General features: G+C 38.4%; 1 protein-coding gene across 1 annotated transcript in view; it reads right to left on the minus strand.

The window, feature by feature from the left end:
- Positions 1-21,833, minus strand: part of IARS1 (isoleucyl-tRNA synthetase 1) — a 191,187-nt gene that overhangs the window by 121,003 nt on the left and 48,351 nt on the right. The window contains exons 14-15 of the mRNA XM_048856251.2: positions 21,463-21,554; positions 2,549-2,647 (exon numbers count right to left, since the gene is read on the minus strand). Of these exons, the coding sequence (XP_048712208.1) occupies positions 2,549-2,647; positions 21,463-21,554 (191 nt within the window). The remainder of the gene's footprint in view (positions 1-2,548; positions 2,648-21,462; positions 21,555-21,833) is intronic.

The raw sequence follows: 21,833 nt of genomic DNA on the forward strand, positions 1-21,833 counted from the left end.
AAACAAATCTAAGGGAAAAAACAATTGTAGACAGTAGGCAGTTTTTCAAAGAGACATTATTAAGGGCACAAGAGCAAACTATCCCACTGCACTGGAAAGATAGGAAGTATGGCAAGAGACCACCCTGGCTTGACCAGGAGATCCTCAATGATCTGACACTGAAAGAAGAGTCCCATAAGAAGTGGAAACTAAGTCAAATTACAAAGGATGAACATAAACAAATAACATAAGTATGTAGGGACAAAATTAGAAAGGCCAAAGCACAAAACGAGATCAAACTATCTAGAGACAAAGGGTAACAAGAAAACATTCTACAAATACATTAGAAGCAAGAGGAAGACCAAGGACAGGGTAGGCCCATTACTCAATGAGGGAGGGGAAATAATAAGAGAAAATGTGGAATGGCAGAGGTGCTTAATGACTTTTTTGTTTCGGTTTTCACCAAGAAGGTTGGTGGTAATGGGATGGGATGGTGGTAATGGGTGGTAATGGTTGGTGGTAATGGGTGGGATGTCTAACATAGTGAATGCCAGTGAAAATGAGGTAGGATCAGAGGGTAAAATAGGAAAAAGAACAAGTTAAAAATTTGCAAACACCTAGAAAATAATAAGGTGATAAGTAACAGTCAGCATGGATTTGTCAAGAACAAATCGTGTCAAACCAAACTGATAGCTTCCTTTGACAGGGTAACAAGCCTTGCGCTTGTGGGGGAAGCAGTAGATGTGGTATATCTTGACTTTAGTAAAGCTTTTGATACAGTCTCGTGTGACCTTCTCATAAACAAACTAGGGAAATGCAACCTATGTGTAACTACTATAAGGTGGGTGCAAAACTGTTTGGAAAACTATTCCCAGAGAGTAGTTATCAGTGGTTCACAGTCATGCTGGAAGGGCATAACGAGTGGGGTCCCACAGGAATCAGTTCTGGGTCTGGTTCTGTTCAATGTCTTCATCAGTGATTTAGATAATGACAGAGAGTACACTTATAAAGTTTGCGGACAATACCAAGCTGGAAGGGGTTGCAAATGCTTTGGAGGATAGGATTATAATTCAAAATGATCTGGACAAACTGGAGAAATGGTCTGAAGTAAATAGGATGAAACTCAATAAGGACAAATGCAAAGTACTCCATTTAGGAAGGAACAATCAGTTGCACACATACAAAATGGGAAATGATTGCCGAAGAAGGAATACTGTGGAAAGGGATCTGGGGGTCATAGTGGACCACAAGCTAAATATGAGTCAACAGTGTAGCATTGTTGCAAGAAAAGTAAACATCATTCTGGGATGTATTAGTAAGAGTGTTGTAAGAAAGACACGAGAAATAATTTTTCCACTCTACTCCACGCTGATTAGGCCTCGACTGGAGTATTGTGTCCAGTTCTGGGCGCCACATTTCAGGAAAGATGTGGATAAATTTGAGAGAGTCCAGAGAAGAGCAACAAAAATGATTTAAGGTCTAGAAAACATAACCTATGAGGGAAGATTGAAAAAACTGGGTTTGTTTGATCCGGAAAAGAGAAGACAGAGGGGACATGATTACAGTTTTCAAATACATAAAAGGTTGTTACAAGGAAGAGGGAGAAGAATTGTTCTTCTTAACCTTTGAGGACAGGACAAGAAACAATGGGCTTAAATTGTAGCAAGGGAGGTTTAGGTTGGACATTAGGAAAAACTTCCTAACTGTCAGGGTGGTTAAACACTGGAATAAATTGCCTAGGAAGGTTAGGGAATCTCCATTACTGGAGATTTTTAAGAGCAGGCTAGACAAACACCTGTCAGGGATGGTCTAGATAATACTTAGTCCTGCCATGAGTGCAGGGACTGGACTAGATGACCCCTCCAGTCCTATCATTAATTCAGTGTGTTATATATATGATTACAGAGTTGTCACTTTTTTTTCTTGTTAAAATTTTTGAACTGCACAGTTAGGACAAACAACTGTAACTCTGCAATGTAAGGACAACATGCAAGCAACTGTCCAAAAACCAATGTAATATGATTTGGAACCATAAACATAATAATTTAATCATAATCATATGTTATTGCATAGTGTCTCTAAAGGACAAAGATGAGGTTATGCCTCAATGGTGCATTTCCACACCTTAAACACGTTCAGATTTCTTTTAAGCTTAACATTTGCTCTGGATTTCCTTAGTTTGGGGATAACTGCAGTATCCCTATAACATATTTTATCCCAAATTACTGATCGGTACTCAACCATAAAAATTAATCTAAAACTAGTTTTTCTCTGGAAATGTATATGTGGGTAAAGACATATGGGTATTTCAGACAGCTGTGAGACTACGTGTATTTATGTGGAGTTTGATTCTGTCCCTATTTATTGGTGCCAGGAACACTGCCTCAATCTTATGTCCCAATTTGAAGCCTTTATTATTATTGGAGGTCGTTAGTTACTCCTGGAGATTTGGTCACTATCACCATCTCACTAACTTAGCTCCAGAAGGGTAGAATGGAAACAAGCCAGTAATTATCACAGTGTATTAATAAGCAGAAATGAAATAATAAATATATGCAAGATACAGTACCAGTAGCATTGACCATTGTTCTCCAACAGCTTCTCCACCATGTGCTCTACTCTTACAAACCAGCTTGGTACAGCTTTGTAAATTAGAGGGGTATCTGACCTGTAAGAAAAGAGTGCACAAACAGGTTCACATATATATATTTTAAATATTTTGGATATCTTCTTACCTAGCAAACAATATATTGTTATATGCCAACATCCTCTCTCCACAACCAAATACTTCAATAGTTAATATTTAGTTAGTTAATGTACTGACAGATCATTTTTTGCACACAACACACACACTTGTTAGGAATTATTGTACTTAATTTATTTTTGTAACAGCTCCATATTTTCAAAACCCACAACAAAATGTAGCAAATTTAGTTATTTTCGATTTTGAAAATAAGAGAAACTGTATTTGTGGGGGGTTAATTTTATATTCTTACACCTTATTTTGCATCTGACTGATGTAGATCAATGCTGATTTTAATGTAAAACAAGTCAAATTCTTAAGCCTTCCAACTGAGTTTATGTTGTAGCACTTCCCACCACATATTAAATCAACCTGAAACGTTATTACACAAAGAAGTTCATTTAGGCATGTTTCAATTAGCAGTTTAAAATACTACAAACAATTAGTAAATAAAATTTTAAAAATTAGTACTCAGATTCATAAAGTTTAAGGCCAGTCTCATGTTCTGTATATCACAAGCCATTAAATTTCACCCCTTTACCCCTGTACTGAGCCCAATAATTGTGTCTGAGTGAAGGATATCTTTCAGAAAGGTATCCAGTCTTGAAGACTTCAAAACGGACAATCCACCACTTTTTAGTAGTTGGTTCCAATGGTTGATCACCTTTACTTTCAAAAATTTATGCCTTATTTCCAGTCTGAATTTGTCTGACTTCAGCTTCCAACTACTGGTTCTTGTTATGTCTTTCTCCAGTAGATTTTAATACCTAGTATCTTTTGCCAGGGAAGGAACTTCCACACCATAATCAAGTAATTTCTCATGCTTCTTTTTGACAAAGCGCTTCATCTCATTATGTTAAATTTCTCACTGTAGGGCATTTACTCTCTCCAGCCCTTGAATCATTTTTCTAGCTCTCTTCTGCACATCCTCTGTAATTTTTAACTTTAAAATGTGAACACCAGAACTGTGCTCAATATTCCAATATGTATATTGGTGTCAACAATGCCATATATTCAGAGACTAAAATACCTCCCTATTCCTACTCTTCTAATCTCTGTTTTTACATAGTTCACACTATTAACTCAGACCCCAACTTTATAAACAAAAAATTATTTAAAATGTCTCCGTTTCACAAACAAAAACTCAGGTTTGGTTGTACAGGATCATATTTTAGTTCATTTGCAGTTTTAATGAACACAAGGGTTTCAATCATGCCTGAGCTAAAGATTTCTGATTTTTACAGAAGAACACTTATTCAAAGATTCTGGAACTGAAAGTTAGAGCCAAGATTTTCTGAAGAGACTAGTGCTAGTTCTAAAGAACCTGAATTTCAGAGAATGGGTGCTCAGCAGTCATAAAAAAGTCAGACCCTTTTAATGAGTAGAACAGAAAAATTGAGGCATCCAAAAATCACCAGGGCACTTTAGAAAACCTTGGCCTAAAGCAATACAAGTTCAATATATAAACACCTCCCTAGTAGGAGACCCTCACATAGTAAAAGGAGCAAAACATTTTCTGAATGTTGTCTATGTTTGATGTATGGTTCTTCACTTGCTCTTTACCACTATCTTTATTTAGTGGGGATTTTCTTAAAAATAGGGCTCTTTAATGTTTGTCCATAGCATGGACCACATTTTAATAGAAACTGTTTTAGGGATCATCCCCCTCTCCCATTTATGGGCATTCAACATCTCTGACATGCATAGGAATTATACACATGGAAAAGTGATATTAGACAAGTAACGTGTTTTAACTATCTTAGTGCAATTTTACATTACGAACACCACAAATGCTGCTTAGCTGATTGACGGAGAGTCCTGTAGAAGCTTGCTATCTAAATTAAGACACCTGTGGATGTATACAACCTTTTCTTTCCAGTAATTCCTGGAAGTGCCTGTATGTAAATCAGTAGACTTTCTTCACTGCTGTATTTAAAAATCTCATTTTTATTAAATGAAAAAATATTCCATAAGTGAAAGAGTAAAGATAAGATTTCAATATAGGTTTTGATTCTCCTACACCCTTGTAAATTAAAGTGTATCCATTTATGCCGTTTGACCTAATAGAAAGCAGAACCAGGCCCAAAAAAAGACCAGAAGTAGTATAAAGGTAAGATTCCCACTGGACAGTCTCTTCCACACACCAGTCTCTGTCCTCTTCATATGAAACATAAACAAACAGATATTTCACTTAGCAGTCACTGGGTATTTTTTCCTCACTTATTTGACATGGGTTAAACCAGGATACAGGTACAGAATAGGTCATATTAATTCTACCCATTCACTTGTTACTCCTTCAAGGCATCCCACCAAGATGCAAACAGCAGCATATGTTTGCATGTAACTACAAACCAATCCCTCACTATTTATTTTCTTCTACTGTATACAATACTAACCATAAATAGGACACAAACCAGTTGTAGGACTGTATGTACATTGTAGTCAATTATAACTCTGGATCTTCATTAGTGAAACTAAACAAAAGGCTCTCTACGAAGGGGTGCCAATTAGACAGTATTTAGAATGGGTACCAGTCACACACACACACCTTTCATAGACTTGGGATCTCACAAGCAAAAAAATTTTGTCGAATTAAAAATAAAATAAAAAAAACAAAAACTATGAATGGAATTTTTGCATGAAGAATTATAGTTTTCAGTCAGCTCTAAAAGCTTATTGCTGCCACCTGCTCGATGCTGTTTCCAGGCAGATTAATACTGAGCAGATGTAATCTGGAGCTGGAGACGTTTTGATGGTGATGGCCAAGGACTTAGTTTTACCTGAATTAGTAACCAGATCAATATGTGTTGCTTCTTATCCAGCCAGATGACCATCAGCTGCAGTGATTCACCAGTTTGAACCAACAAGAATGTCATCAGTGTATTTGCCCTCCAAAGGTTGGTGCTTTCACATCACGAGGGTGTTTATACTGAAGCTGACCACCTACAACAACCTGGTCAATTGTCTTCGTAGCTGAAACAGCCAAGAGACTCTTTGTTGCTGAAGCAAAAATAAACCAGTGAAACCTTGCAAAAGGGCCATTTTGGTATCCTAAGTGTTGGTGGCAATAATGATCACTAATACTAAACTCTTATATAAAGCACTTCATCAATAGATCCCCAAATACTTTACAATGGTCTACCACTATCCCAGTCTTAGATGGGGAAACTGAGGCCTAAAGGGAAAGTGACATGCCCAAGGTTACAGAGCAGGTTTAGGCTAGAGTTTAGGAACAACATTATCTTCTTTAAAACACTGCTGTCTGCACAAATGAGCAAGGTTCCTATCCAGTCTGCTTCAGTACTTGGAGTGCATGTTTGACAGACATTTGTAAGCAAATATCCTGAAGAATGATCTGCTGCTATTTCCCAAATGCAGCCATTACTGTCAACAACCCACTCTTAAAACTCTCAACATCTTGCCTATATCCAATGAACTACTTCACATCAAGGATTAGCCTGAAGTTTACAGAATACTGATGAAAATTAAGAGATAGCTCAATTGTTGTGAGAATACTGTGCCTAGTGGTGAGCCTTCCTGAGTGACAGAAGAAAGGAAAGGAAAATCCACCAGCAAAGCTTGTTAAAGCTGAGAAGTGGGAGTATGTTTCATGCAGCCTGATAACGGAAGTCACATCACTTTTCTTCTCCAGTACTGTATCTTGGCTTCTATTTCCCTTTAATCCCAGGTTATAAACTTAATTGTGCAATTAAGAGCTACAATATCTATGACTTACTTTATGGGGAAGAGCAAGAGCCTGGAGTGGTAATATTCTTGCAGTATTCTCTTTATTGGAGGGAAGGGGAAGTATAGGCACATTTATGTTACCTTAGAAAACTTCACCACATCGGTTTGACCCCTGCCCTCACCTATATCACATCTGCAAAGGGAACCCTCCCCTCACCAGGGCAACCCGTGTGGCAGCAGTAGCACTCCTGAAAAGAAAAAAACACTCTTCTGAACCTTCAGGCCGCAAAGGGGTATTCCAGTAGCAGGCCCCTGGTTTCAAACAGGGGCAAGGGTATGATCAAGCACCAAATCTGGCACTAATGGGGATTTAATGGGGATGAAATCTTATTCTAGCATTCCAATTGTAGAGCAAGATATTCTACATAATACTGTATAACCTTACACTGAAAAGAATAAGGCCTTTACTTTCCTCTCTACTAACCCCCACCAACAGCTGTACACCCAAATCAATATCAGCTGGGATTACTCCTTTTTGTCTGATAATAGTTAACATTAGAGGAAATACCTTTTCCACATGGAATCCTTGAAGTTTCTACGAAGTGAAACGTCAACTGAATATATTACAGCAATGTAGAGCTAATAACAAAGAGTTAATGTGTAAAGAAAAAAAAAGATCGCACAGTAAAACAGCTCAGGCAAAACCCTAGGGTGATTCAGAAGTAACAAGGTACCATCCTGAAGCTATTATTATTAAAGCAAAATTAATTCAAAGGTAAAAAATCAACTTTATTTCAGTCATTTAAAATATTTGCTATTCTGCTTTGTTGAAAAGTTTCTCTACACATGCTAATGCCTGACACAGCCATGTATCAAATGTCAAAACATATCTAAGCTATATAAACATTTTAAGAAAAATCTAAAGGAGCAATAACTGTAGATTACCGTTGATGTTCAGCACCAGTAGTTCTTTTGTAGAAGCGATAAAGGTAACATGCTTTCTGGACACTTATGAAATGTACTCTCTTTAAAATTCCTCTATTTCAGCACGGTAGAGAAATAGAAGCTAAACATCGCTTAGCTGTATACTGGAATGAGCATCCTCTCAAATTCATGAGATCTTTTTGTACATAAAGAGAAGAAGACTGGAAAGACTGCCTCTCTGCATCAACAACAGATTGCTGTGTGTCCAATACATATTTCCAGTAATTTTCTAATGCAGTGGCTCTCAACCTTTCTGAACTACTGTACCCCTTTCAGGAGTCTGATTTGTCATGTGTACCCCCCAAGATTCACCTCACTCAAAAACTACTTGCTTACAAAATCAGACAAACACAAAAGCGTCACAACTACTATTACTGAAAAATTACTTTTTTTCTTCTTTTTACCATGTAATTATAAAATAAATCCATTGGATTATAAAAATTGTATTTACATTTCAGTGTATAGTATATAGAGAGTATAAACAAGTCAGTCTGTATGAAATTTTAGTTTGGACTGACTTCACTAGTGCTGTTTATATAGCCTGTTGTAAAACTGGGCAAATATCTAGATGAGTTAATGTACCCCTTGGAAGACCTTTATGTAACCCTTAGGGTACATGTACCCCTAGTTGAGAACCACTGTTCTAATGCATGTTTTCGGACCACATTTTAATTTGGCTGAGACAATGTGAGTAAGGGACTATCTTTTATTGGACCAACTTCTGTTGGTGTTAGAGACAAGATTTCGAGCTACACAGAGCTCTTCTTCAGATCTGATATTTGTCTCTCCAATATCCTGGAACCAACATGGCTACAATACTTTTAACTTGGCTGCCTATATTTAATTCTGGATATCCTTACTACTTTTCCATTTTCTTTTATGCAATGCTGTTGTAGCCATTATCACCTGTGGGAGAAAACTTTTCACAAAGCAATCACTCTATATCTGACCGCTCAGGCCTTATCCACAAAGGAAACCTTCACAATACATTCAAAAGACGAACCTGGGAGCTCATAACTTTAAACCCATAACTTCGCTAGACGCAAAAAATCACGGACTGGATTTATGGTTTATTACAACAATCTGTAACCCACTCATCCCCCTCCTTGCCCCCACTCCTGGTATCTGGATCAGTATTAACTGGCCACTGCTCCTTGAATGGTCCCTTCAAATGCATTATCTACTATGCCAAACTATCTGCTCCACCTTGTATTTAGAGGTTACACCAAGGCTTTGTCTACACTGGAACTTTGTTGGCAAAACTTTGGTCATTCAGGGGTGTTTAAAAAAAAACAAAAAACCTCATACCCCAAGCTATAAAAGTTTTATCGACGAAAAGCGCTGGTGTTAACAGCAAGAGTGCTCTCCTGCCAACAAAGCTGCTGCTACACTGTGCGCCTTTTAGCGGCACAGCTATGCCGCCACACCCATGTCGCTAAAAGCGAGGTAATACAGACAAAACCTGCGTATATTTCCCAGACCTAAAGAAGAGCTCTGTGTGAACTCAAAAGCTCATCTCTCTCACCAACAAAAATTGGTCCAATAAAAGATATTACCTCACCCACCTGTCACTCTTCCCATTTTCTTGTCATTTTAATAAACCTGAAATAATTTAAATTAAGAAATTGACTTCTAACCTATCATCCTTTAAGCTTTCTACCTTCGCTTTCACTGTGGCTGATGACAAAATATACAACCAACAGCTATAGGTTCTTGATGTTGCTGCTATAGACATGCATGGAAAGGCCGGAATAATTGACATACAGACTTCAGATGTCACATTTTCTTCTACCTCTTATCTTTCACAGTTCTTAGATTGCCTGTTACTGACACTTTTATCGAGTTGAGCACTATTGATATTAGAATATCAAGTTCATGTGGGGTCACACTTCTCACGAATGTCAGTTAAAGGAACTTTGCAAGGCTCCGTTTTCTACGCGCTTTCCAAGCGGTCACCATTTTTCCCTATTGTTTGCGATTTACTTTTAAGACTTATCTGAATGTGTATCATAGCAATAGGATGACAACATACAAAGGACCTTAGTTCTGATCATGTATTAAAGGAAGAACAACTCTTGACATCAGCAAGCAGAAAAACTTAATTTAAATAATTGAGTTTGTGTTTTGTATTTGTACTTTTTAGCTATATTCCTAAAGAAAGCTTGATCCAAATTAGCTGATAACATTAGAACATGTTGATTTGCAACTAAATATAGCTTTTAGACTAATTTTGGAATTTCTTTCTGCTAACCAGGAAGATGCACAACAGCTATATACATTTACGTAAGCAAGTATATAGCTAATTTATTCAAAGTCTTAATTTTTACATTTATTATATTATAAAATGGTGAATATGTTTATTTGCTATATAATTTTTATTTATAATTTACAAGTCCTATTCAGAAATTCAAATTCAATTAAAAATTCACAAAAATAACATTTTAAAATACTTTTAACGAATTGAAAAATCTTAAATGTACTGGTTACATAATAAAAGTTTATTAGAATGTTTATTAAAACATGTTTTGCATTTTAAATTAACTGATTTATTTTAAAAAAAATCGATTTAGTGAATTTAACTCATTGTTTCTCGCTCCCATGTGCTTCAGGTTTTTAGAACGAGTAGATCTTATCTCCTCTCACAGCTAGGTTTTATTTATAGATTAGAAGAGGGAAGCCATTTTCGTTGCTTTTTTGACTTCCTATTTGGTTTCTCAGTTTTGAATAAACTAGGTTAGTGAACTGAACTGGCTGAATAAACTGAAAAGAAGAAAATATTCTCTCTGCACCTACAGAAGAGGCAACTGCTATCAAAAGCTGGTTTAGCACTTCAGCTAACTCTGGTTCAGTGGTTTGACTTTCTTCAAAATGTCAGCAGCAGGCATGTACTGCTTAATATCAGGGTGGATAAAAATCAATTTTTTTTTAAATCTGATTTTTTTTATTTAAATCAGACTTTTTTTCATAAAAAGCTTTTTGAGGAAAAAACCTATCTAAAGATAGTTTTAATTAAGATACATTATAGCTCAAAGATATCTCATCATGGAATAGGGATTATAAATTCTAATTCTATAGCAGGGGACAATATATTCATGTAATTTTTAAGAAAATGTTTAAGAAAAGTTTTGTAAATGAGTTCCAATAGTTCATGGATTAGGGACCCAAATCTTATGGGGCTCCAGGGGCTTCTGTATAGATTTAGGTTAATCTTGCTATCTACCCAATGGGACTCAGTCTAGAAGATACCATAAGAGATGCTTAGTTTTACAGTTCTCAAACTGTGGATTTGTGTTTCCAGAGATAACATGCTTGTTAACAGCAAAAAATGTTTTTTAAATAAATAAATACATACAGGTGAGAAATAACAGACCTCAACACTATTCTCCCTCTGCAAATTTGTGTACACAGAGTCAATCCTTTACCTCTCTAAAAGTGCAAAGTTTTAAAAAGTTCAATGAATAGAAGATTGTTGGGGGCAGCATAGATCTGGACAGGGAGAAGATGTCTGGAGATAAATGTGAGAAGGGAGAGACAGGCAGTAGAAACAAAAGTGAAACTGTTTGAGCAGCATATTCCAGAAGTCTTGAGGTCTTTCTGAGTGTAGCCTTCATTGATTTGAGATCTACCATACCATTCTCTCACTAGAAGGGAAAACCTTTCATGGCAGCAGGCTGTAAGAGAGACCCAGTTTGGGAATATTTTAATGAGGTTCCTCTACCTGTGAGTAAGGCAGGCACGCGTGCAAAATGCTAACATTGCAACAAAGAAATGCAACGCCTGACTGTCCGAATGAAACAACATCTTGAGAAGTGTTCCTTCTCAGGAGGAAGCTGCTTTGAAGATGATGAAAGGAACATGTCTGAACATGCAGGATCTTCAAGTTGGTAAACTTTTTTATTTCATACGTCTTTCTTAAGGACTGCCTGTCTTCCTTCTGCACTATTCTTGAATTCTCATGTTTGAGCAAAAAAATAATTGTTACTCTATGGTACTATCATTTTAGATGCAGTTGTGATAAAAAATAAATAGCTGAAATAGGCAGATCTTCCTTTTACAATTTCACCTTTAAAGTAGAACGAGTCTCAGTGAATGCAATGAGTGATACTAAGTGAGCGGTATGGTAATAATAATTAAATAACTGCATTGACTTATTTTGTTTAGGAGAATCCATCCTCAACATACAGGATTCTGAAGACTATCCACCTTCAAGATCACAATCATTTTCTATAGTTTCAGAATTATCTGCTAATGATAGCATTTCAGTCACATCATGCATGTCACATAGCCACAGTATATCACCTGTGGCAAAAAGAAAAGAAAAAATCTCCATCATCCAGAAACAACCATAGATAAGTTTGTGATAAGAACCAGCAGATTAAAAAAATTGCCCGGTTCATTTATGCAAAAAACTCTCCTTTCCGTATGATTGAGAATGCACACTTCATTAACATGGTTCAGTAATTAAGACCAGCATACAGTCCACCCAACAGAGCAGTTGTCGCAGGCAAATTGCTGGATAAAGGTGTATGAAAGAGAAATTGTGCAGTGTGCAAAAGGTCTAGAGGGTGAAATTGTTAACCTGAGTCTTGATGGTGGAGCAATGTCCACAATGATCCTGTTGTATGTGCTTGTGTGATAACAGAAGAAGAGAATGTCTTCCTTACAGAAACGATTAACACATCAGGAAATGCCCACACAGCAGAATACTTTCAAGAAGTAGCAGTAAAAGCTATAACAAACTGTGAAAAAAAATTCAGATGTCTCATACGCAGCTTGGTCACAGACAATGCTGCAAATATATCCAAGATGAGAAGAAATTATTTAGAAGAGAGTCCTAAGCTAATAACATACAGTTGCAGTGCTCATTTGATGCACCTCCTAGCCAAAGACTTCAGTGTTCCAGAAATAAAGGCTAACGTTGCTGAAATTGCAAAATACTTCCGTAACAACCACTTTGCAGCAGCTGCTCTGAAAACAGTGGGAGGAACCAAGCTAACTCTCCCACAAGATGTGTGATGGAACTTAGGTGTGGACCGTTTTGAGCACTATATCAAGAACTGGCCTAATCTGATAACAGTTTGTGAACAAAATCATGAAAATATAGATGGCACTGTCACAGCCAAAGTTCTCAACATTGGGCTTAAGAGAAATGTTGAACACATGACAAGTACCCTGAAGCCTATTTCTGTAGCCTTAAACAAAATGCAGAGAAATAGCTGTTTTATTGCTGACACTGTTGAAATTTGGAAGGAACTGCGTGAGATCTTAAAGAAAGAAATATGCAATGACAGAGTTAAATTATAAGCATTAAAAAAAAACAAATGGGACAAGCACCATCTCCAGCTCATTTTCTTGCAGATATTCTCAATACTCGGTGCCAGGGTCAAACCTTAACTGCTGAAGAAGAGGAGTTCGTTATGACATGGACCCAGCAATCATCCCTCCATAATGCCAACTATAATAAACTTCAGAGCTACGGGTGAACCATTCAAGAAATATAGGTTTGCTGATGACATTTTAAAGAAAGTCACACCAGTGAACTGGTGGAAGTCACTTAAGCACTTGGATTCAGAGACTGTTGAAGTGATAATCTCACTTTTAACAGCAGTATCTTCTTCTGACAGCGTAGAAAGAATATTTTCTTACTTTGAACTAATTCATTCCAAATTGAGAAATCATTTGGGACCTGAAAAAGCAGAAAAACTGGTTTTTCTTTTCCAGATGATGAACAAACAGGAAAATGAAGGTGAAGATGACTGAGTTAGCTGCAGAAGCCAATATTTTAAGTTTCTCATGTTGGCCTGGCTGACATAGTCTATTTGATTTTTGTTTTTTTTTAATTTCATTTAACTGTTTTAGTTAAAACCAATTTTAACAAACCTGATTTTAAAAAACTTGAATGTTTAACTACATTCAAAAATTCATATGCTTGTTTGCTGTTGAAGAAAAAAAATTCAGAATACATAACTTTGTTGTTGTTTTAGTTAAATAAAACAATTTAAATGTCTGTCTGGTGATGTTCTCCTCCTAATACACCATGGCAAGAAAATCCTCCAAATATTAACGATTAACCTGTTGAATTGGAGATATTTATGAAGTCATTGGGAGGTGAACTATCTGCTTCAATTACCTTTGGTAAATGAAATCACCAAACAATCATTCATTTTCTGATATAGCTGTAAAACTAATCTGAAAAGTTTTCAAAATAAATCACTTTAAAAATGTGTACCTTCTAAAAATGAAACCACAACTCAACAGATAGATGTAGAAGAATATGTACTAAGGTTATAACAACCAACAAGAATGCCCATTTATGCAGAAATCCATGATTAAATCAAGTCTTTCAGACTAGTGATTTAAATCAAATAGATTTAAATCAAATCCACCCTGCTTAATATTTTTAATTTAATTTAAATTAGATTAGAGAAAATTTAGGCCTTAACATAGGTGGTCATCATTTCAAACAGGTTTATTTTTTAAAGTAAAACTGTATTTAATTTAAATAAAAAATTAAATCAAAGTACCTGATTTAAATAAAAACTTGTCAAGTTTTTTTGTTTTTTTTTTAAATATCAATTTTTATTCACCTTTGCTTGATCTGTTAGGGAATTCAGAACTGCCCACTTTCAGGGAGAAGGATGAAGAATAGTTAAGTAACTTAACAGAAAAATCCGGATAACATGCCTTCAGTAAAGCAGCTCAGCCTCAGCCTAATTATCCTATATTGCTCAAAACAAACCTACTACGAAACTGAAGAAAAAAAACCCAACAATTCGAGAATTTATTCCTCTACTTAAAGCACATCCCAACTATGGTTTTTGCTTCTGCTGGCACTGAAATGAAGTTTGTAAGTGACTGAAATCTATTACTTCCTTCCAACTGAGTGTCTGCCTCCCAGTATTGCTTGTAACTTACTATCATCAGTAGGAAAGCAAATACAGACTGCAATAGTAGCATTTCTGTCTTGTGTAAGGCACCCCTCTAATATTGGTTTGGCTTAACGTCCAGCATTGTAAAGTTTGCTACATCAGAAAAATAAGATTGCATTAGCTATAGTATAAATTCTCTCAGACACAGTGATTTCCCAACTCATCATGGAAACAATACATGAAGGTCATTTTCCCCCTCTCCCAGGTTAATCTCAACCTAGATAAGATAATGATGTTGTTCAAGGAGAATTAAAGGTGATCCTTGATACAGAGCAAAAGAAATGCTCATTGCCTAAGGATTCCATCTAGTGGCATTAAAAGAAGTCTGTACTTTTTTATGTATCTAGATTTATCTAGGTCCTTATATCAATGCTGCTGCCAAAATCTTTTGAGTAGGATTAGTACAATTTTAAATAGGGTGACCAGATGTCCCGATTTTATAGGGACAGTCCAGATTTTTGGGTCTTTTTCTTATATAGGCTCCTATTACCCCTCACCCCCTGTCCTGATTTTTCACACTTGCTGTTTGGTCACTCTAATTTCAAAGCTTTTTTAGAAGTGAAACAGTATTAAAAATGTGTTTCCTCTTAAAGAGACTTGGATTAAAAACAGTTTGAAACCAAATATTCTTACCAGATGACTGAACTACATTGTTAAAAATCTAACTTTGTTCTTTATTGTTTAAAGTCTTTATTTACTTTATGCATTACTCAGATAAACAATGAAAATGATGAGTCATTTTCATGTACTGGTTTTCATGCACTTGGCTGCATTTTTGGGCTGCCAACATTTCACATAACTGATACATTTCAGCTGGTCTAGGGCAGTGGCTCTCAATCGGGGGTCCAAGAGCCTCTGGGGCCACAAGCAGGTTTCAGGGGGTCCACCAAGCAGGGCCAGCATTAGACTTGCTGGGCCCCAGGGCAGAAAGCCAAAGCCCCACCTCATGAGACTGAAGCCCAGGATCCTGAGGCCTGCCACCTGGGGCTGAAACCAAAGCCTGAGCAATTTAGCTTCACGGACCCCCTGAAGAATAATCCTGCTAGCTACCCCCTAATGCCAGCCCTGGCTTTTATAAGCAGAAAAAATAGTTGTGGCACAGTTGGGCCACAGAGTTTTTAATAGCATGTTCAGGGTGGGGCTCAGAAAGAAAAAGGTTGAAAACCCCTGGTCTAGAGTTTTCTCGATATTATAAGAGCAGATCAAATCTAACTCAACAGTGAGTTAGATGTCTGACTCTCTCAAGAGGTTGAACACAAACAATCCTGAGTGTAAACTTCATATAACGCAGTTTTCCCCATATATTTTATTTCTCACTCCCACACATTCAAATATGTAGTCTTTGGAAAGAAAACAGATGGCCATAGTTGTCAACAGACTTTGGATGCATTAAAACTTGCTTTATATTGGGCTGAGCTGGGCAAAGAACTAACTGTCAGCACATCTTAGAGGTCTGCATGGTGGATTACAATAGATCAGTGGTTCTCAGATTTTTCTCTCTCTCTCTCTCTCTTTTTTTTTTTTTTTTTTTTTACAGTCACAAAGGATTGAGAGATTCAGGTCATGAAAAGATCCGAATGGGAGGCTGTCTGAGTCACCACAGAGTGAGCTAATGAGATGTGGGAGCTGGGCCTTCCGGTGGAAGTGCTTCTCCCTCCCATTTTAGGAGCCCAGTGAAGCACTATCTCCCCAACTCTGAAGCTGATCATTGTTTTGACTGGGTCAGGAGCTTTTCTGGCATTGGGTGGGAGGAAGCAGACAAAGCTGGGGTGGAAGAAGCCATGTGATGGGATGAGCCCCTTGCCTAGACTTCTATTCTGCCCTCATGATCCACGGAGTTTGCTTATTGCCAGCTAGAGTCTTGCAACTAACTTACTTTCACTAGCTGATTAGCACTATAATTGGTAGCTCAAGATTCATATTCTTCTGGACAACTTACAACTCAGTGGCAAACCACAAAGATGTCCCTTTAGCTCAGTGGTTCTCAACCTGCAGCCCAGTCAGGACAGAGCTGCAGCCCATGTGACATCCTCAGGGCCATACAGGTAGTATTGGATGTGGCCCACAACGGTAAATAGGTTGAGCACCACTACTTTAGCTATACAAAGTTGGAAGGCTCCAACAGTAAGCAGCAATTATTGCCTAACGTAACAAATCTTAAAAAAAAAAAAAAAAAAAAAACGCAGATTTCAGACACCTTTAAAAGAAAGCCTTCACTCAGTGATCACAGCATCAACATTCTCAAGACTTCCCGAGTATGACCTGCAATTGTCTAATTGCACCCCTCCCATCTGTGATAGCTGTCTACTATTTTCCCATTCACAACTGCATAATTTCCCTGTAGCAGTTATAAGAATTTATTACATGGAAAAATATTTTTAGCTACTTCTAATGCGATTTAACAACTTGAAATTAGGAAGACAGACAGCACTATATGACCACCAAGATGCCCACAGGTCATCAGATGAAAGCCACTGTGGTAGAAAAATTCTTTAACTCAAGACCGACTATGATTAATCTACAAAAAACAATTCTAGAGGTTGAAGAATCACAGCCACTGACATTACTTTATTAATCATCACAGTGAATAAAACTGACAACATTGCCTATCTTTATTGTCTCCATGTGGGGAGACAGAAGAAAAAACAAAACAAACAGATTTAGCAAACTGAAAAAAAGCATTCATTGGATCTCACATCAAGATAGCCTCTGAAGGCAACATTTAACACCAATTAATGTAATTTATTCTCCTTCAGTTTATTTCTCTTCCATACCAAATATTTAATTAAGTGCGCAAAAATGCAGAGGAAACCCAATACAGTAACTCCTCGCTTAACGTTGCAGTTATGTTCCTGAAAAATGCTACTTTAAGCGAAACGATGTGAAGCGAATTCAATTTCCCCATAAGAATGAATGTAAATGGGGGGGGGGGGAACACGACTTTTTTGCCAGACAAAAGACTATATATACACACATACATACACAGTATAAGTTTTAAACAAACAATTTAATACTGTACACAGCAATGATGATTATGAAGCTTGGTTGAGGTGGTGGAGTCAGAGGGTGGGATATTTAGCAGGGAATGCCTTACTGCTAAATGATAACTAGCACTCGGCTGAGCCCTCAAGGGTTAACACATTGTTGTTAATGTAGCTTCAACTCTGTAAGGCAGCACGAATGTAGGGAGGGGAGACAGCATAGCAGAGAGACACAGCCACACACCGTGTGTGTGTGTGAGAGAGACATGCATTGCCCCTTTAAGTACTCTGACATTCTAAGTACACTGCCTTTTTAAGTAGATCAGCAAGTTGAGACAACAGCTGCTGCCAGCAAGCTCTCTCCGTCCTGGTGTCCCTCTCCTGCTCTGTGGAGATGGAGTAAAGGAGCGGGGGGGGGAGGGGGCAGGAGCAGGGCGAGGGGGACACCCTGACATTAGCACCACTCTTCCCTCCACACCCTGCACAGCAAGCAGGAGGCTCTTGCAAGCAGCTCCAAGGCAGAAGGCAGGAGCAGCACATGACAGTGGGGGGAAGGACAGCTAAACTGCCCGGCAATTGATAGCCTGATGGGTGGCTGCTGAACACAGAACTTAGGGGAGCTCATAGCGGGGCTGCTGGTCCACCCTGGTTCCAAGCCCCCACATGCTAGCTCCAATGGGCTGCTCTTCCTGCAAGAAATGGACAAAGCAGGCGGCTGCCAAACAACATTATAAGGGAGCACTGCACAACTTTAAACAAGCATGTTCTCTAACAGATCAGCAACGAAACGATGTTAAGTGAGGATTTACTGTATATGCTACCGCCTTCAAAAATAAGAGGAGCATAATGACTCCTAGTCATCATTAGGACTCCCAAAAACTAACTTTTTAAAAGAAAAGGAGTACTTGTGGCACCTTAGAGACTAGTCTCCTTTTCTTTTTGCGAATACAGACTTACACAGCTGCTACTCTGAAACTTAACTTTTTAAAGATATGATTAGAAATACAGTCAGTATTTCTCATTTCATAAAATGTAAAAAGATATTTATCTATGGCAGTGCACCCATTTCCACACTAAGCAAGTCAAAGGTAACTATGTGAATATGAAAACTTGTCCACAGTTCACCTTTGCATGATTACCAGTATACAGTCTCATCGTAAAAGGAAAACATGACTGGTCTCACACATTTAATTCTATAAGTGAAAAAGTTAATTTTCAAGTGGATTTATCTTTTTTTGTTGCTTTTACTCACTCCAAATTTAGCACAAACCTAAACAGTGATATCGAAGTCTTAATTTTAGCAGCCTCCAAAGCTTCTAACTCATGCTTCCTTCCACGACATCCCTCCACCAACACCTCTTTTTAAAATACAAATAAACTGGAATAAAGGATGTAAACTATGTGTTGCATTGTGCAATATATATTATATACAAACACACAAATGCAACTCAGTTAGAATTGCAGATGACTCTGCAGTTCAATATATTAGATTAACGACGCTTATCTAAAGGTCCTTAACTGTACAGAAAAGTCTGGTTATCACATCCACACTTTCAAAAGGTGAGTAAAACTTACAGACAACTTGAGCTTCAATTGGTTTGAACAACTGCCGAGTATCTCAGCTTTTAAGTGACAAATTTATGCTGTACACTACTGTTAATATTGATCAAAATGTGCATTTTGGGGGGCCAATGTAAATCTTAAAATCACATTATTTGCAGTTTTTGGTAAATGATGTAACCACCAATACCTTTAAGCCAGCTGAATTCCGGCAAGAGGTGACAGAGTACAGTAGATGCTTGTCTGCAGCAACACCTTGTAAGAGCAATCGCCACTTATGAGCAACATTTCCCCTGGGAACATTTTCCCTACCGAGAATTGTCCACTCAGTAACAACAACATAGCATCCACATACAACCAACATTTGTGACATCACACCAGGGGCAGAGTTTGGGGGAGCGTGGGGCATATAGGGGCATGGCCTCCCCAAACTGCATCTTCCCACCGCTCTCCCAACCCTGGCCCTGAGTGCAGCTCCAAGGCACACAGCACAGTCCACTTGCCCTGCCTGACTGAGCTTGTGGGGAGAGCATGTGAAGGGGGGAGTGTCTAGAAGAGTGATTTTTCGGGGGAGGGGAGAGATGGGGTTGAGGAAGCAGTAGAGGCACAGCTGGAAGGTTTCTTCCTCCCTTCCTCAGCATCTGGCTTGCAAGTGGTGGGGGGAGACTCTGGGGGAGTTGCTATTTTAGAGTGGGGAGTATCTCGGCTGCTGGCAGCAGGGTGCGGTTGTGCTGTTTTGCAGTAGGAGGTCGGACGACTCCCTTCCCCAGGCCACTGACCTGTCCCCTTCTCCCCTCTGTCTCCGCTGTCCATGCTAGGAGCCATCATGCCCCTCCATTGCAGGCTGTGCACAGTGCCCTCCCCAGCCAGCCAGCCCGCCCTCACCAGGGTGGAGCATGAAGCTGCCAGTGGGAGCATCCTCAGCCTGTACTCTGCAGCCAGGCTCACTCAGTCATTTTGCTGACTGGGGAATCCCCTGACCCATTCACCCCAACTATCCCATCCCTTCCAAAACACCCTTAACACTTCATATACCACAGCCCACCCCATGCCTTCCACCACCTCATGAGCCATCATTAGCAGGAGCCATCTTGGACCAAACTGGTCTCAGTGTCGCCCCACTCACCCCACTGTCCCAGGGGCAGGGCTTGGATTCTCTGGGACTGAACCCCTGCTCTGACTGGGGTAACGGGTTCTGTCTCCTTTCTCTGCCCCCCCAATCTCTCCCCAGCTGGAGGGGGCACTCTCCCACCTGCTGCAGGAGAACCAGGCCCAGCGGGCTCAGCTCGCACTGTGGCAGTCCCAGGGCTGAGTGGAATGTGACATGCCTGCCATCAAGGGACCGCAGCCACACCCCCAACCAGAGCACCTGGGGGGCAGAGGTCAGGGGGACCTTTCTTATGGTGAGGAGGGGACTTGAAGCTTTGGCTTGATTTGAGGGGTGCGGTGAAGGCTTTTGCAGCCGGCTCTATAAGGGAAGGGGTGCTGAGCATCAATGGGGTGTGCTGCCTTTGGTGTACTGTACTGTTTTACGTATCAGAAAAAGCAGGCTGGTCAGACAACACTTCCCATAACAGGAACAGCCACTTAGGAGCAACATAGCAAAAGGACTCCGATACGTCACTACTAATGAGCATCTACTGCAATAAAATCAATTCATACAATATGCGAACATTTATGTGGATTGACTGATCAGCTTTATTTCTTTTTTATCAACAGTATCTAGTAGGAGTACAATGGCTCAGTTTGAAATACTAAGTAACAAGAGTCTCATGGGATTCTAAAAACCTGAGGAAATCGGTTTAATTTAATTTAAATGTAAATGAGATGAAGATAGTAATTATAGTAGAGATGGAAAAAACTGTTTAATCCAACACACTGAAAGGTTAAACATAAAAATAGAGTTTAAGCCACTTTGAAAATATACCTGTCAAGAAAACGTTCAAAGAGCCTCCACTAAGAATGTCATCCAGTCAACATTTATATTTCCAAGGCAGAAATCCCTTTGATTTGTTAGATTTTTTTTTTGTTTATTTAACAAACAATGAAGCCCTTTAAAGTGAGAAACCAGCAGATTAGTCTAGTACAAGACATACTGCAAGCTCACATTGAGCAAGTTTTCCAGCATAATTTTGCCAAAAGTACCACTTCTGACTGGTAGCATTTTCAGACAGAAGTTGGGCAGAAGTTTTGCAGATTCAGTAAAGCTATGAATGAACACATTTCACGTATGTGCCCACCCAAATTTGGAGCAGAGAACTGGACACTTACTTCCCTTCCAAGGTTTGCTGTCATTTGGAAGGAGATCAGGTATCTACTCTCAATTTTGGAATTAATGACCGCGTGTTTTAAATGCAAAAATAAAAATAAAAAAAAAAAAAAAAAATCACTTCTAGAACTAAATTACATTTTCAAATTTAATTCAGTACCACAAGTTAATTGCAATTCAGCTGTACTTTATTTCTTGTACTTTCACTATCCTTGCCCAAAAAAAACAAAAAAAAAACCACCAAGAAAAACAACCACACTTAAGAAATTACTAGTTATAACCCTCGCATTTCTCTATTAATCTGAAAGTCGAATTTATTTCTCTTCTTACCTCCAGCAGAAAGGATAATTGTGCTTGAAAGTACTGGTGTGAACCAGTCTACCTTGTTCTTTCAGAGCTTTGATGATGTTCTTATCTGCATCCTAAAAAGAAAAAAAAAAAGTTTTCTGAGCAGAACGTTGAAAATTCCCTGTAATAGTTAATTCATGGTTGGGTCCTCAATTGAAAGAGAGAAAGAAAGAAAAAGAGAAAGAGAAAGAAAGAAAGATCAATATTTACATGCGATGATGTGAAACAATGTTATGGCTGCAGAATTTGTAAATTCTTAATTATGTGCATCTACTGGGGAGGTACCATAACAACTACTCTAATATTCTTGGAAGAGAACATGCTCCTCAAACTGGGATGCATACCTGCAATTC

The sequence above is a fragment of the Caretta caretta genome, chromosome 7 (assembly GCF_965140235.1).
Source record: "Caretta caretta isolate rCarCar2 chromosome 7, rCarCar1.hap1, whole genome shotgun sequence".
NCBI lineage: Eukaryota > Metazoa > Chordata > Testudines > Cheloniidae > Caretta > Caretta caretta.